The sequence below is a fragment of the Martes martes genome (genome assembly GCF_963455335.1).
Source record: "Martes martes genome assembly, chromosome: 11".
In the NCBI taxonomy this organism is placed as follows: domain Eukaryota; kingdom Metazoa; phylum Chordata; class Mammalia; order Carnivora; family Mustelidae; genus Martes; species Martes martes.
Window position 1 is genome coordinate 93,187,791 of NC_137899.1, and position 17,471 is coordinate 93,205,261.

Below are 17,471 nucleotides of genomic sequence, written 5' to 3' on the forward strand. Positions count from 1 at the left end.
TCTAAGAGTTTCACAACACACACACACACACACACTCACACACCCCATCTCTAAAGATACGCCCTGAGGATCCAGAACAGTGCTAACAATTGATACAGTGGCCATGAACATTTTAAATTTAATTAAAAATCAGTTAAAAATAAAACGCAAGGGGGCACCTCAGTCAGTTAAGCATCTGACTCTCGATTTTGGTTCAGGTCACAATCTCAGGGTCGTGAGATCAAGTCCTGCATCAGGCTCTGCACTGGGCGTGGAGCCCACCTTAAGATTTTCTCTCTCCATCTCCCTTTGCCCCTCTCTACACCCCCCCAAAAAATTAAAAATTAAATTAATTTTATTTTATTATTTTTAATATTATCAGTATTATTATATATAATTTATATTATATAATTATGTATAATCATATAATATATAATGTGTATTAATATATTAATAAAATTAATTTTATTATTAAATTAAATTAAAAATTAAATAAAATAAAAATTCAGTCCCTCAGTTGCACTAGCCACATTTCAAGTGTTCTGTAGTTGTGTGGCTCGTGGGCACAGCATGGTGCTCACAGGTTAGACAGCATGTCCACAGAAAGTTCTACAGGACAGCGATGAGTATAGGGAGCAGCGTGATGTGGGCCCAGCTGCTTTTAGGGGATTCCTTTCAAAGCTTTTTGAAGCAAGTGCTCCAATCCCATAAGTGTTGAGTGCCACCCAGGATCACAACTGACCTTACAAGAGGCTGTGAATTTGGGGTGTGCTCACGTGGTGACACTAGCCTCACTCACTGTTCTTACAGAAGTAGTTGGTCTGCTCAAACAACTGGGTGAGTCAATGGAAAAAGAATCAGTCAGACAGGCTGTGGCCCAGGCCGGGCTCACAATAAAGGGCTCCTTCTGTCTGACTGGGCCGGCCACCCAACAGCTCAGTGGGGCTGCGGTCAATGCCAAGCCCAGGCAGAGCCATCCTGACATTCAGAATCACCACCCCCCAGCTTACTGAACACGCTGTTCCGGTGACGAAATCTCCCGTCGTGATCGTTGGGAGAGCGCAGCTAACATTCCAGCCCGCCTGGAAGCAAGGGCCCTGGGACATGGGACTTCATGGAAATGACAAAGGTAGCCCCCCTCGCAGTCCCCACTGCGGTCACACGCCTCAGCGCCTCACTCACGGTGATTAAATCCTCCAGCTTCACGTTGACGCCGGCCAGCATCTCTCTGCGCTCTGCGGCGGGCTCCGGGCAGGGGTAGATGGTGGCTCGGAACCTGTGTTTTGGACATTCCGAAGGTCACCGGGGGTGACCCCTGAAAAGCATGCCCCACGTCCCCTTCTGCCAAAGCCATCACTTGCGGTCTCTGGTTAGAGGACCACCTTTTTCTAGAATAACTGTCTTTTCGGCAGTCGGAAAATGAGTCCCCGTTTTGAGTTCCTGATGCCTTGCTCTGCTTCTTTATTTATTTATTTATTTTTTAAAGATTTTATTTATTTATTTGACAGAGAGAGATCACAAGTAGGTAGAGAGGCAGGCAGAGAGAGTGAGAGGGAAGCAGGCTCCCTGCTGAGCAGAGAGCCCGATGCGGGACTCGATCCGAGGACCCTGAGATCATGACCCGAGCCGAAGGCAGCGGCCTAACCCACTGAGCCACCCAGGCGCCCCTTGCTCGGCTTCTTTAAATTCAAGCTATGATTCCATTATGTGAGTGAGCTCCCCTCAAACTGACGAACCTGGGAGCTTTTTGGTAAACAAAACTACAGAATATATTACTGCAATAACGTCTCTGTCTACAAAATCATTTCTGCTGCAGTAAATGGATTCTGCAGAATCAGAAGCAACTCAGCATGAGGTGTGCCTGCTTCTTAGCAGCTGATAGAGGGCATGAGAGGAACGCACTGATGTCGTTACAATGTCTACTTCCAAGTCCTCTCTGCTCCTGTTCCCACAGCTCTTGAAGATCCGTCGCCTTTTTGCCGCTATCTGGTCAAACGCAGGAGAGTTGCTTTAAAATCCTGAGGGACCTCAAAGGAACCCCCAGTCAAGAGTACTTTGTCTCACACACCTGATCGTGACCCGCATCACCGACGGAAGAGCCACAAACAGCCGCTTACCCTTCACAGATCTTCTTGATCTTCTGCCTGAGTTGCTCTCCTTGATAAAATATGATGAATATGTTCTTTTTAATTTCTTCTTTCTGGAAAATCAGAACAGTAAAAACTATATAAATATAAATAAAATATAGTTTTATCTATATATTTAATCTGTATAAAACTATATCTTATATAACATATATGATAACATACATATGTAATTTTATATATGTGTACAATTTTTTTCTTTTTGGTTATAATGTAATAGAAATGTAAAACCCCGTTTTTAGATTTTTTTTTTTAATTTAAAAATTACAACCGGAGGGGCGCCTGGCTGGCTCACTTGGTAGAGCATGTGATTCTTGGTCTCAGGGTATAAGTTTAATTTCTATAAGTATAGAGATTCCTTAAAAACAAATTTTTTAAAGATTTTATTTATTTGAGAGAGAGAGAGCGAGCAAAAGGAAGAGAGCAAAAGAGAGAGAGCATGAGCAGGGTGAAGGGCAGAGGGAGCCCAGGGCATGACTCGATCCCAGGACTCCAGGACCATGACCTGAGCCGAAGACAAATGCTTAACTGAGTCACCCAGGCACTCAAAATAAAAATTTTTTAAAAAAACATTACAACTGGAAAACATCAGCTTCTCCCTGTTGATCTCAGTTTATACTTCTTTATGGTTGAGGGCAAGGCCACTAAGAGAGGCCAAGGCAGCCTTAAAACAACAACCCCACTCCTGGCTACACCAGCCAGACCACAGCCAAGCCCGTATTCAGCTCTAACGCTATACTTAAGAGGTGGGTTCAGAAACAAGAAACCATGCAGAAGAGAGAAACCAGGTTATTATTATAAGGCTTAAAATGAAAATAGCAGACCTAGCTCCCCAGAGTTAACTCACACACAATATTTACATTTCGAGGGTGAGTGGGTGTTTAACAGAGGTAAAGCCATGTCTAATTTTTGATTCACTGTATGTCCATAGGAACTCCGATTAAAATGCGATTCTCAAGCCCAAGTTTGATAATCCACAAGAAAGGATATATATTTTACAACCATACGTGAAATTGTTCAAGCAAAGAAATGTGCTGTTTTACACTTACTTAGTTTGGGGTAGAGGGCGGTAAAGGGAAAATAATGAAATCCATTGTTAGAAAAGTTACAACCAATCCAGTGTACCCACTACATGCCACTCAGGGCACTGGGATCAGGTATGGCCCCACTGAAAAGCCATTTGTCAGGAGCCACTAAGAGTCATGAAAATGCCCACACCCTTTAAGCCAGTAAACCTATTTCCCTGAATGTATATCAAGGAAGTAAATCAAAAGAAAATAAAAATGACATACACAGAGATGCTCATCATAGTGTCTAGATTCTGGAGAAAACTTGGAAACAAAGTCCATAAGTAGATAGACAAGGTCACATGAACTCACTGGAGATCTTGGGCATCAATTGAAAAGAAGATAAAAATGAATTGTTACTTTGACAGCTGCTCATGGGAACCCCGGGAACACTATTTAGAATGGGGGGGGGGGCGCTGCTTTACATTATTTCCAAAGGTTCGTTTTAACAAGATGCCCAGGTCGCTCCTGCTCAGGCGCACACTGAAACTTGGGGTGCACTGACCGAACCCAGTTCTTAGCTCTTGGTGAGGAAGACCCAGCAGCGACCTCATGGGGCAGGAGCGCTGCTAAGTTTCCAGGACCTGGTACAGCTGCATCTTGGAAGTATGAACAGTTGTGGGGTGTTCACAACAATGTGGGGTGCTCACAACAATCAATCCTTGAATTGACCTTTTATATATATATATATTTTTTAACAAAAATTGGGGGAAGAGAAAAGCCAGGAGAAAGAAAGGCAGTGGCTATTAGCTTCACAGAACTGAAGACCCCTGCTTCAGAGAACCACCCCCCCCCCCGCAGATGAGGGCCCCAGGAAACTGAGGACACAGTTCCCCGCAGCCCGTGACACCCACCGTGACGGGATCCTCCAGAGTCGTGTCCACCTCACTGAACTTCAGGTAGATGTTCCCTCGGCACACTCGCCACAGCAGCCTCTCAAAGGAAGCCATCCGCTCCCTGTTGATCACCCCGGCCGTGAACCTGGGCAGTCAGATCGGGAGGCGTTGCTGAGGTCCAGGGAGCGGGGTGCAGGGAGACGGCCCCGTAGGACCTGAGGATGCACCAGCACGACATGGAGACCCACTGCCGTCTGAGCACGAGGAGGACTCCCTAGCTGGCCGGGGTTCCGAGGCCACTCGGCAGCCCAGCCCCGACTCGCCCCAAGTCTCTTTTGGCCTCCTGTTTCCTCTGATGTGCTGAGACTTCCTTAGTCACCCCGATACTACAAAGTCACTTACTTGCAACTAGAAACAGGACAGCCCGTCCATTAGGGCACCCTAACTAAAGAAAGGAACTGTTCCAACTACTCAACAACAGGCTCTGTGCATTTTTATAAATAATGTACTAGAAGTGAAACAGACATACTGATTTCCATTTATCTCTACTTTTAAAAGCATCCTGGTGTCTAGATAATTTCCAGTTGAAACTTTTCATATTAACTTTAAAATGGTTACTTTCATTGGTCTTTTACTTCAAACTACGCTGATCCTATCTAACCTCCTGATCAAATGTTTTCAATGCATACCCATCCATTGTACTGGACACTGAACGAAATCCCACCATTTTGAATCATCACGCATTTTAATACCGTATTACTCCTTCTTATGGACAATGTGATCATATAGCTACCTCATTGCCAACTGCACTTCAAACAGCAAATTTCAAATCGGTCTTATTGCCAATGTAGTATTTCCAAGAGAAGGAAGCAGGGACCCATTGAGAAAACCCATCTAAATAATTCTCCCCACAACCTCCTCATGTAGGAACAACACAAACTTTGTAGTCTTCAGGCTCCCAGAATGTTAGTTTCACCATTAACAAGAAGGTAGCACTACCTTCCACTCCACCAGCCGGAAAAGGTTACTCTTGGGTTTATTACTGTGGGGAAGTCTATATTCATGTGAAATAACCCTCTTTCCAGTGGCATGTTCATTCATTCATTCACTTGCTCAAACCCTCAGGGAAATCTATCACACTCCAGGCACTCAGTTGGGGACCAGAAACCCATCCACATGTAACTTTCAGAGCAGAGTTCCACTAACCCCAGCTTTCCCGACACATAGGCAGGCGTCGCTCTTAACTCCAGGAGACCCGAAGTGTCTTCCGTAAAGAAATCATCAGCGAGGTTGGTTTCCGTCTGAAAGTCAAAGGAAACCTGCTTTCTCTTAAATGTATTTAGGCGATCTTCAAAGCTCCCTACATCGCAAAGGTTTGTCTATTTTTAACAAAACTTTAATTTTCCACAGATGGTTAACAGAATTCAAAAAGTCGAGGCGTCTTTGCCAGATCATGAAGTTCCCCGGTCTCTCACTACTGAAACCCCAAATCAGCCCAAACTCACTGTCGTGCTTCGTTCTCACTTCCACGTCTAGTGGCGTGTTTAGGGCACATATTTCCTAACAAGCATCATAATATTTTTGCGTTTAGTTCAAATTGGCACCATGTTTCACCCAGAATGCCCTCCCCCCCTCACTAACGACCTCAACATGGGAGAGAAACAAGTGTGATTTAGCATATTCCCAACCAGCCAGTTTTCAAAATGGAAACTTGAGGCTCTGGGGGAAAGGTCCCTTTAATAAATAGTCCCCAGATAACAACCTCAAAGAAGTCTTGGGTTTTCTTCAGGAGATGTTTGAGTTCAGTCAGTTCTAGGAAGCTTTTCTTCAAAGCCTGCTGGTTCTGGTTGGCTTCCTGTAATTCTCCTTCTAGTTTTTCTAGAAGAGTCTATGCAGAATGGAAAAAGAAGGGGAAGCAGGCAGACAGTACGGAGATATTTACTGTACATTAACCACTACAAATGAATAAATATTAAAGAAGAATTCAGTGTATCATAATGTAGCCAGAAGTCCAGTGGCATGTTTAGTCCAACTCGAAATAACTGTAGAGCTAGAAGCTCGATACATTTTCATCAAATAGGGAGGATTAGAAAACACTCTGGGGGGATGAGAATTAGCTTCCTAAAGAAACCAAGGCATTTGAGCAAATCGAATGTCTCTCCCCCATTTAAAACACTAAAAAAGGGAAGCTGGAGTGAATTTACATGTTGAGAATTCCTTCTGCTTCAAACATGCTGTAATGATGAAAGATAAAAAGAGGAATCTCTAGTTCTGGGTTGGAGTCTGGAGAACCAGGTACAAACAAATAAAAAAAGCTATAGAGAGAAATGTGAGCACAACAGGCGAGAAGACAAAAACAAAGAAAAAAACAATCTTCCTTCCAAAATGAGCACACAAAACAAAGCTCAAGAAGAAATCTAATAAGAAAATTTAAAAAAAAAATAAACAATCAGAACACAAATTTACATTGGGTGAAATTATTTTTATGGATTAGTCTGAAAAAGAATTTAAGGCTTTTTTTTTTTTAAGATTTATTCATTTATTTGACAGACAGAGATCACAAGTAGGCAGAGAGGCAGGCAGAGAGAGAGGAGGAAGCAGGCTCCCCGATGCGTGGAGAGCCCAATGCATCGGAGAGCCCGACGCGGGGCAGAGGCTTTAACCCACTGAGCCACCCAGGCACCCCTAAGGCTTTTTTTAGAAAGCTCAAAGAGGTAAGAGAAGGCACCACTTAAACACACACACACTCACACACACCAAGAAATTATTAAACCAACATGTCCTAAAATGAAAGAGAAGGTAAATATAAAAGGGGAATCATTAAGAAATCTTAGAAATGTAAGATACAGGTATTGAAATTCAAAATCTAATAGGTAAAGATCAAGTCTCTATTGGACACAATTCATGAATGTGCTAAGTTTGGTATATAATTTAAGAATATGAAAGCTCATTTCTCATTTATCCAAATGCCCATCAACAGTAAATGAATAAAGTTCCATAAAGTATGGTACATGCAATAAAAGAAACATTGCCCAGCAGTGAAAACAAATTAATTTCAGAAACATGAAACAACATGGTGTCTTAAAAAATAAAATGATGTTGGGGCGCCTGGGTGGCTCAGTGGGTTAAGCCTCTGCCTTCGGCTCAGGTCATGATCTCACGGTCCTGGGATCGAGTCCCGCATTGGGCTCTCTGCTCAGCGGGGAGCCTGCTTCCCCCTCTTTCTCTGCCTGCCTGCCTCTCTGCCTACTTGTGGTCTCTCTCTGTCGAATAAATAAATAAAATCTTTAAAAATAAATAAATAAATAAATAAAATAAAATGATGTAAAAAAAACAGCAAGTTGCAAAAGAAGAAACATTATGATTCCATTTATATAAAACTAAGATGTGCAAAGCTAAATCATATGCTATTTAGAAGACTAAATATGTGATAAAACTTTGAAGAAACAAGGAAAAGAAAAATACAAAATTCAGAACAAGATAATCTCAAGGTTGGAGGAGTGGGGAGGGGAAGGAAGGGGGAGGAGACGGAGGGGGAGGGGAGGGGTACGCAGAAGGCTTTAAGAGCATCACTGTGGTCAACTTTTATGTCATATAGGGTGATGGCACTAGATGTTTGTTATATCATTACTCCTTATACCTTACACATAAAAATTCTATTCTATCAACTCAATATTTAACAAAGACAATTGCCAGTAAATCAGCAACCACAATATGTGAAAATGGATTAAGGTCACCTAGTAAAAGACAGAGATTATCATGCTAGATTTCTTTTAATCTACCTAAGTGACACCCTTATCAAAGAGATTAAAAAATAAACAGTAAAACAAAGATATCCTTCAATATTAGTTTCCTTCCCCCGTTACCCTCAAAAGCATGTTAGTATCAGACAAAATTGAATTTTTAACATTTTTTATAATGGAAAATTTTACATATGTTAGGTGGAAAGAACTGCAACATGAACCCCACATACACATCACCCAACTTCAGTCACATCCCATGCCCTCCCCTCCCAGAGATAATCACTAACCTAAATTCTGAAGTTTTATTTTTTACTTTCATTTTTTTTGTTTTTTAGAGAGAGAATCCTAAGCAGGCTCCCAGCTCAGTGCAGAGCCCAGCATAGGGTTCAATCTCACAACCATGAGATCATGGCTTGAGCTAAAATCAAGAGTCGGACACTTAGCTCACTGAGCCACCCAGTGCCCCCATCACTACCTTAAATTTTGAACACTAACTATAGTGGCGCAGAGTTGGGGGAAAAAATGAAATCCCCATTTCTTAACGATTTGCTCTATCCACTTAATGATTCTATTAAAAATAATGTTGCCTTTAAAAACACTTTGGAAAATCGTGCATTATTTAAGAAACAGTTTATAATACGATAGTAAATGCAAAAAGGAGAAAATTATAATGTAGATTATGGACATATAATAATTACATAAATATATAGCTGATAAGGACAAAACCTGAAAACAGAAAAGGCAGTTTTTGCTGAGATGATGGATTTGTGGGTAGATTTTTTTTCTTTTTAAATTAATACTTCTTCTAGGATTGTTATGAAGCCTCTTTAGAAATTCTGCCAGACAAGGGCCCAAAGCCAACTGTGTACTCTAGCCAGAAGGACTCCCCTCCCTAGGGATGCTGGGGGAACACCCCACTAACTGCTACATCAGTCGAATCAGTCCGTCCCCTTGATCAATGGTTAGACAGATATTGTTACTCATAAGCTCGTGTTGTTCTAATTTCATCTTTACAGTAAATAATATCCAGGGGTGCCTGCATGACTCAGTCAGTTAAGCTTCTGACTCTTGGTTTCAGCTCTGGTCATAATCTTAAGGTCGTGGGATCGAGCCCCTGCCTCAGACCCCACACTCTGGGCAGAGTCTTCTTAAGCATTTCCCTCTCCCTCGGCCCCCCACACCCGCTCTCTCTCCCCCTCCAAAACAAATAAATAAATCTTTAAAAGCAACAACAATAAATAATACCCAAGAGGAAAATACTGAGTTGGGACTGTTGGCACATATCCAATTGCACCTTATCTAACTGGTTACGACTATGAATGTATGAGCGGGTAGAGTTTCAAAACCAACCATCAGCCAATACCAAACACATTGATTTTTTTTCTTTTTTTTTCTTTCTTTCTCTCTCTCTCTCTCTCTTTTTTTCCAATGGAGTTGCAAGCCTCATTTCTCTGTTAGAGTATCTTTATTTATACCACCAACAGCTTCAAAAATTTCAAGAATCTGAAGTTATCGTAAAAGGAAAAAACAAACCCAGGCAGAGATAAGGCTTGGCAGTGAAGCTTCCCCACCTACCTTCCTGCCTCCTTTAGTGGGCCCTTCCTTTTCTGAGGATAAAATATCCAATTTTAAAAATCAAGATCTGCAGGGCCTTCCAGGATCTGGCTCTGCCTACCTTTTGACATCCTCTCCCACTGCCCAGCCCTCCCTCCTTCCTCCACTACCTCCTCTAGAAGCTTCTAGATGGCATGGCCATATTTTTCTTTCTCTCTAAGGAACCTTGTACATGGCAGGCAGTCAGTGTTTTATAAAAGGAAGTAGCGAGGAAAAGAAAGAGGGAAGCCCGCCGGCTAGAATGTTCTTGGCTCAACATACCTCCAGCGTAATCATTTCCCGTGGAAGAGGGGTCGGTGGGGGCCTCTCAGGCAATTGAGGCACGATCTCATTTTGCATCTCATCTTCCAGAAAACCTGTGGGATGAAACCCCCACCGGAAGGCCCAAGGGGATTGTGTTTTCTAACCTGAGAAATGGATCCAAGCAGACAGCCGACTTTCAGCCGGCTCGGCTGCCCAAATTGCTCCCTGGACCTGCTACAGCATCTGGGTCCCAACCCTCCCTGCCCCACGCTGTCCCAAGAACACTTTGCCCCTACTCAAATAGGGACATGTTTGTTATAATCCAGTCCTGCAAACCACTTACCTCCCCACCAGTTCCCATTTAGACAGTAAACAGAAAATCGGCTTACGGAGGATTCTCTCCAGTGACTCACACCTCCTCACTTCATTCACAAATTTCCTTTGGAAGCTGTTCACGTTCACATTCAACTAGCATGGGGAGAAACCACAAGACGCCCGTTGGTATCAACAGCCATCAATATGTTCCCTTTGGTTTATTTTGTTGTTGTGTTTTTTTTTGTTCTGTTTTGTTTTTTGTTTTTTTTTTTTTTTAATGCTGGAAAATGTTGCTGGAATCATTTTAGGAAATATTTCCACACACAAGACGTGAGTTACAGGCAAAAACCTTGATAGTCTCACACCCCCAAATGTAATTTGGGGTTATTCTTAAATGTTCTTAAATTCTTAAATGTTACTCTTAATCCCCCAAATGCCTCAGCTCTAGCCTTCTTACACTTCTAAGAGACAGTCCTCCCACTGACACGGTTTCCTTACTTTTAGCGGCATTTACATCCCAATGAGCCTTGAAAGCCTCAGTGGAATCATGAATGCGAGAGGCTCCTGAAATTGCATAGCTGCTTCCAAAATTACCACAATCATCAACAAAACTGCTTCCTGCCCAGTAAATGTCACTGAGGAGCTACCTCCCATCGGGTCCTATGCTAGGAACTCAGGATGCAAAGACCAAGTCATGACCCTTCCCTGCAGGGGCTTAGTTTTGACCGTGATCTTCGTGAGGAAGTAAAGGGGTAAAGAGTCCAATTTTCTAAATCAGATTCCAAAAAGCTTGGTAAGGAAACCACCTCTGGGAAACAATACCCCAACATCACACTCAAGACCACGTGGCCCTAGAATAACCACCGTAGGGAGACGGTGTGCCGCAGGATACTTCGTCCTCAGACTGACTAATTAGGAAGTACTGGTTTCTGTCCTCGGAACAAGGTTTGGTAATCTACAGGCCCATCGGAGAGATCAAATTCTTCGAAGACACCACTTAGGAAAGAACGTATAATGTCGTCTAACAAGTACTGACTGTAGTAGAGCTTCAGAACATTCCTAGAGAGGAGATACATACGGAGGAAAGGAGAACAGATATGCAAATCACTTGCTCAATGTTATCCCATATCTTAGCCAGAACAACTAGAACCAAATGGAATTCCATCTATCCCGGCTCACGGCTCTTCTCCCCGCACTTGGTTCACTACTGAAAAGTGGTGTGAAAGTGACGTCTGTTCCCACCCCACCTTCCTCTGGCCTTCCAAGGATGCAGCACCTACATCTTTGAACTGAACCAATCCAAGCTCCCCAAGCTCAGCCACACAGCAATAGGCAGCCTCCACCTGGAGAAACAGCTGGGACAGACACATCTCCTCACTGCGAAACACGGACGCCATCTTGACACAGCCTTGGTCTGCGGGAGAAAAAGATGTTGGAGAGAATAAGGGCATAGAAACTTTAGATCGGAACTGGCTTTCATTGCATTATATTAATATCCAACATGAGAAAAAAAAATCCAACAGGAATGGCTCCTAATTTCAAAAATATAAACAAAAACAAGATAGCACTTTTCACCACCTACTGGATTGGTGAAGGATTAAAAAATATGATTATAGGGCGCCTGGGTGGCTCAGTGGGTTAAGCCACTGCCTTCGGCTCAGGTCATGATCTCAGGATCCTGGGATTGAGCCCCGCATCGGGCTCTCTGCTCCGCGGGGAGCCTGCATCCCCCCTCTCTCTGCCTGCCTCTCTGCCTACTTGTGATCTCTCTTTGTCAAATAAATAAATAAAATCTTTTTAAAAAATATGATTATAAACTCCTATTGTAGACAGTGTGAAAGAGCAGGCATTTTCATACACTTAGTACTTAAAGTGCAAGTTTGTGCAGCTTTTTCAGAGAGCAATATGTCAGTGTCTATCAAATTTTATATTACTCATACCCATGACCCCGGATTTCCACCGCTCTTCATCCAGACCAACTTGGAAATGTATGGGAAAATGGATGCACAAGGATGTTTCTGATAACATCGTATATAATAATTGTAATAAATGGATCTAACCTAGATATCCACCACCAGGAAAGTGATTAAGCTGACCTCCAGAACCCAGTGCAGTCAGCCAGAATGAAATAAATCTGTATGTCCTCTATAGGGAAAAAGGGTGTTCGTGTAGAATCCATTCTCATCAAAGACCCTCTGCACTGTGCTGCCACTGCCAAGACAAATTGTTTGCCCCAAAGACCGACCTTCCGGAATAACTACCACACCTCCAGAATGGGCCCCCTTCGCTCATTTCATTTTATAATGTATACAGTAGATACTGTTTGCCAGACACTGGGTTTATCCCTTCCCTGCTTTAAGTTTTCTATTATGTCTATTTCTCATAAAATAAAGCTAAAACCCTCGATTTGTCCAACAAAAAGGCTGCATATCGGGGCACCTGGGTGGCTCAGTGGGTTAAAGCCTCTGCCTTCAGCTCAGGTCATGATCCTGGGTCCTAGGATCGAGGCCTGCATCGGGCTCTCTGCTCAGCAGGGAGCCTGCTTCCCTTCCTCTCTCTCTCCAGCTGCCTCTCTGCCTACTTGTGATCTCTGTATGTCAAATAAATAAATAAAACCTTTAAGAAAAAAAAAAAAAAGGCTGCATATCTGGCTTCTGCCTTCCCCTCCAGCTTCATTTCTCTTCACGTCGCTCTCCAGACACATGGAACTTCTCCCAGAGCTCCCTCCTGCCTCAGGACTTTTGTCCACACTTTCCCCTAGATCTGGAACCTCACTCTGCCCCCTACCCATATCCCACACACCCGACATAATCCCACCTCAGTGTCAGGACCCTCTTCCTCCATAAGCCCTTCCAGACCACCACCAACACCAGGTGAACCAAGCATCCCCAGAATATAAATCCCAGAATATAAATCACCAGCAATTACTTATTTAACATTTGTGTTGCCCACTGGCTAGTAAACTCTGCCACGTTTTCCATTCTATCACCAGTCTAGCTCAACCACAAAGCCGGTGCTCAGAAGCTAGCTCCCAATGTACTGGCTGGAACCCAAACATCTGGCCTGAACCTCCATTTTTTGCCTTTTGACACCTAGATGAATCAAAACTTTTCATACTCCCCCTTCTGGTAAAGAAGGCAATGTTTCCATAGAAGAGGGACAGACATACATTAGCACCAAGCAGACCAAGAACCCAGGGTGAAAAGCCTTCTTACCCCAGCTTTGTCCCAGCAGGTCCTAGGCAGGTGTCTGCAGCAGGGCGAGGGCTGCCGCTCTCGGTGCTTCCTCAGACCAACAGCCCCCAAACATGCCCCCCCCCCGCCGCCCCTGGCCAGTGGTGTTTGGTCAGGGCTTGTGAGTGGCAGGCCGGGACCAGCCTGGCTTGGGGGTTCGTCAGGTGGCTTCCCTGCGGCCACCAGCCCCTCCCAGGACTCCTCCTCCCCAGGTGCTCCGGAGCCCAGAGTGAGCTCTGTTGTATCAACACCTGCCCGTGGGCGAGGACAAACCTGCCTCACCGGCCAGCCCTGCTCAAACCCCCACCCTCCCCCAGCCACCTGTGCCCAGGGCCACCACCTCGGGGCCCCACCGGGAAGCGGTGACTTTCTTCTCTAAGGAAAAGAACTCACCCCGCAGCCAGCAGAAGTTTTGGGAGAGGTTCCTAGAGGCCTTCGAAGGGCCCTAGAGACGACGTTCCAGCGTGTCTACGAAGCACACCAACCACTCCTTGTCACTGTAAAAATGAAGTCGTTCTGGAAATGAAAAGAATAGCACGCCCCCCCCCCCCATCCTCACAACGTCTTTGAAAACACTTTACTTTTAAAAGAGAATCCACCGATGAAAAGACACGCTTCTGGCCTGACCCAGGTAACCAGAGTCAGGGCCACATGTAGGAATCACCCTTCACTCCTATTCCTGTCTTCCCCGTTTATTGGGGCAGGCGGGGGGCTATTTTTTTGTTTGTTTGTCTTTTACTTTTTATTGTGGAAAAACTGAGGCATCTGCGAGAGTATAGAGAACTCAAGAAGGAAGCCCCACGGACAGCATCGCCTGTTGAATTCTGTATCATAAGGGCCCTCACCCGCTTCTCCTACCCAGCCCAGACTGTTTTGAAGCGAATCCCACACATATCATGTCTTTTAAAGTATTTTAGTATGTATCTCTAGAAGGTACATAATCATATTTACGATATGTGATTCCACGGTCACCCCTAGTATTTGACCAATAATTCCTTAAAATCCAATATCCCGTCAATGTTTGCATTTCCCAGGCTGTCTGAGATCTGTCTTTTCAACAACGCCCTCGGGGGATTCTTCGGCATCATCAAGTCAGAACTACTGCCTTTGAGGATGTGGTGCAGAATGGACCTTTAGCCTGGGAGGCCGCAGGGTGACGAGTGTGGGGTGATCAGCCGAGCAGGGGCTGTTTGAACCTGGGGGCGTGAACGTCAGGGCCTCTGCCGGAGCAGGTGGCCTGTGACGGGGCCTGTAGGGAAGGCAATGCTGGGTCTCTTGGCCGCAGCCACGCATCCCAACAGGGCAGAATCCCTGGCGGGCAGACTCCCCAGGGCCAAGTTCGGAAGGCTGAACTCAGGAGCAACAAGGCAGAGCTGAAGGGTTAAAACGGAAAACTACAAGGAGAATGACCAACGCTCGTTCTGCCTCTCTCATCAGGGGAAGTTGAGGCAAGGGGCAGCCCCCTACACCCCCACCCGATGCCTCCCTCCTCCTGCCCCTTCCCCTGCCTACCTCTCATTCTGCTCTTCTGTCCAGCTGGGGGTCGCTGTGTCTCCCTGTCCGTGGATGGGGCAGCTGTCCTCAAACGTCCCGGGGCCCAGGACTCACTGAAAGACACAGAGAGAAAAAGCACATCTTGAGGGTTAAGAGCCGAGTTTAGAACCAAACTGCCTGAGCCGGGATCCCAGCTCTCATTAACCCTGTGCGACCCCGGGGAAGCAATTTAACCCCAGGCTCCCAGTGCCCTTCTCTGCAAAGTATAACGGAATATTAGGTAATTATTGTGAATTAGAAGTATAGGAGGGAAGACAAACCATAAAAGACTCAATCTCAAAAAACAGACTGAGGGTTGCTGGGGGGAGGGGGGTCGGGAGAGGGTGGTGGGGAAATGGACATTGGGGAGGGTATGTGCTATGATGAGTGCTGTGAAATGTGTAAACCTGGCGATTCACAGACCTGTACCCCTGGGGATAAAAATACATTATATGTTTATTAAAATAAAAAAAAAAAGAAGTATAGGAGGGAGACTGTATTTCAAGGCTTGCTTTTTTTTCCTCCTAAAAGCCCTAAGTGGATGGTGTAGATGTGCAGCACGCTCATAGGACCCCTGCCAGACAATAAATTAATGCAATCTGTCAAAAAGGCAATTTGCATATCCTTGGACCCAGTGATCCCAGTTTAGGAACTTCATCCTATGAAAAAACTTTTAAGGTGGCATAATGTCTTTTGCAGCATCCTGTGTCATAAGTGTGTAACCATAAATGACCTGAATTCTTTCATCCATCCAGTAAATATTTATTGAGACTGTACTATGTGCTGCTCTGTTCCGGGCTCTGGGGATAGGGCAGTAAGAAACAAGGTCCTCATGAAGCTTGTGTCCAGAAGGAAAGAGACAAACAGTAAACAAGTAAGAAATTAGCAAGATTATGAAAAGAGCCAATTATAGAAGGCTAGGCTTCAGAGAAAGGAGGAGAGGCTACTTTAGATTAGCAAACTCAGCCATGGAGCTGAGGTTTAGAGGATTAAAACGAGCCGGGCTTGCACAAAAGGAGTTGGGGGAAGGGAGCCAGGCAGCAAGGAACAGCCAGCCGCGCAAGCGCTCATCCCCATAGCTAATGTATCTCTTGAGTGCTCCCCGCCGCCACTGGGCATTGTCCCTATGCCAGCAGAGCACATTTCATTACTTTACATGTGTCAATCACTTCGTCTTTTCAATAACCCTATGAGGTTGACGGCGTTCTTAGTCTCAAGTCACATACGAGGAAATAGAGGCACAAAAACGCTAAGTAAGTGGCTGGAGGTCACACAGCCACTCAGGACAGGCAAAGTCCCTGTTTACACCTATGCAAGGTGTTGTCTCGCAACGTGTTCAAGCAACGGAAAGGAAGCCAGTGTGGCTGGGGCAAGTGTGTCGGAGCCGAAGCAGGGGCCAAGCCAGGGGTTGTTCTGAGGGGCCGATAAGAAATTTGGATTTTATTCTAATCACACTCGGAAGCACTTGGAAATTTTGAAGCAGGGGAACGACATTCCTTACTTGATTTGCTTTTTTTTTTTTTTAAGAGTTTATTCATTTATTTGACAGACAGAGATCACAAGTAGGCAGAGAGGCAGGCAGAGAGAGAGGGGGAAGCAGGCCCTCCACCGAGCAGGGAGCCCAAAGCAGGGCTCAATCCCAGGACCCTGAGATCATGACCTGAGCTGAAGGCAGAGGCCGAACCCACTGAGCCACCCAGGCACCCCTTGATTCGCTTTTTAAAGATTTTATTTATTTATTTGTCAGAGAGAGTGAGCACAGGCAGACAGAGAGGCAGGCAGAGGCAGAGGGAGAAGCAGGCTCCCCGCCGAGCAAGGAGCCCGATGTGGGACTCGATCCCAGGACGCCGGGATCATGACCCGAGCCGAAGGCAGCCGCTCAACCAACTGAGCCACCCAGGCGTCCCTGATTCGCTTTTTAAAAAAAATTTCTTTGACTTTTGCTTCTGGAAAGATGGAGTAGAAATACTTTTTCTTCCCAATAAGTAAAACAGAAAATTCTGAACATTATATACATAATAAATATTAGAAGGCTCTGATAAGTAGAGAGAAGACCTTTTAGGAAACTCAGGGTCTGAGAAACGACAGAGGTGAGTTCTCTGGGGTTTCTTTTGCCTATTACATTCTAGGCTTGCAGCAAGATATGCAGATCGAAAAAAAATCCCAAATAAAGCCTGTTCTCTCTAGCCAAGGGATCAGGAAAGGGGCAGCCTAGCAAGAAAGAAGACTTCCAGATAATAATCACTCTAATTCAGCCGAACACCACAGAAAAAACTGTGGTCCCATGCCCATTCATGCCGGCAAAGCCCAAGTAGAAAGATAGACTTCTACCCTCACCCAGATGTACCAAAGTGACACCCCTAGTATTATGTCAGAGAAGGCCAAGTGCAGAGCCTGAACTCCCAGTCCCACCCTGTGATAATAAGGCACGCCTTGTTAGCCTCGTCAGGTGGTATCAGAAGAGAGCTAATGAGAACTTCCCCGACTGTCCATCTGTAATGGGACCACCCCCTCACTGGGGTGTGGAGGTCTTGTGAAGAGCAGTAACCAGGCACTCCTCTCCTCCCAGAGAGGGTCATATCAGCAGAGGCCTAATGAATAGAAGAATAAAGTAGGAGAAACTACTCGAGCTGATTTCAAGACTTATGGTACAGCTACAACAGTCAAGAGCGTGGTCCTGATGGAAACATAGATGCACAGGTGAATGCAAGAAAATAGAGAACCCAGAAATAAACCCATAACACACATCAGGTCAACTGATTTT

General features: G+C 44.9%; 1 protein-coding gene across 2 annotated transcripts in view; it reads right to left on the bottom strand.

Moving 5' to 3' along the window:
- The window catches only part of ATP6V0A4 (ATPase H+ transporting V0 subunit a4), a 76,271-nt gene that overhangs the window by 40,557 nt on the left and 18,243 nt on the right, over positions 1 to 17,471 (bottom strand). The window contains exons 2-11 of one of the 2 annotated variants that reach the window (XM_080818290.1): positions 14,687 to 14,781; positions 13,568 to 13,671; positions 11,222 to 11,355; positions 10,016 to 10,094; positions 9,645 to 9,739; positions 5,789 to 5,914; positions 5,233 to 5,327; positions 4,045 to 4,171; positions 2,097 to 2,179; positions 1,162 to 1,255 (exon numbers count right to left, since the gene is read on the bottom strand). In XM_080818290.1, coding sequence (XP_080674416.1) covers positions 1,162 to 1,255; positions 2,097 to 2,179; positions 4,045 to 4,171; positions 5,233 to 5,327; positions 5,789 to 5,914; positions 9,645 to 9,739; positions 10,016 to 10,094; positions 11,222 to 11,338 — 816 coding nt within the window. In that variant the 5' untranslated portion in view covers positions 11,339 to 11,355; positions 13,568 to 13,671; positions 14,687 to 14,781. Of the gene's footprint in view, positions 1 to 1,161; positions 1,256 to 2,096; positions 2,180 to 4,044; positions 4,172 to 5,232; positions 5,328 to 5,788; positions 5,915 to 9,644; positions 9,740 to 10,015; positions 10,095 to 11,221; positions 11,356 to 13,156; positions 13,376 to 13,567; positions 13,672 to 14,686; positions 14,782 to 17,471 lie in introns of those variants that run through there. The other variant, XM_080818289.1, reaches the window with a different exon arrangement.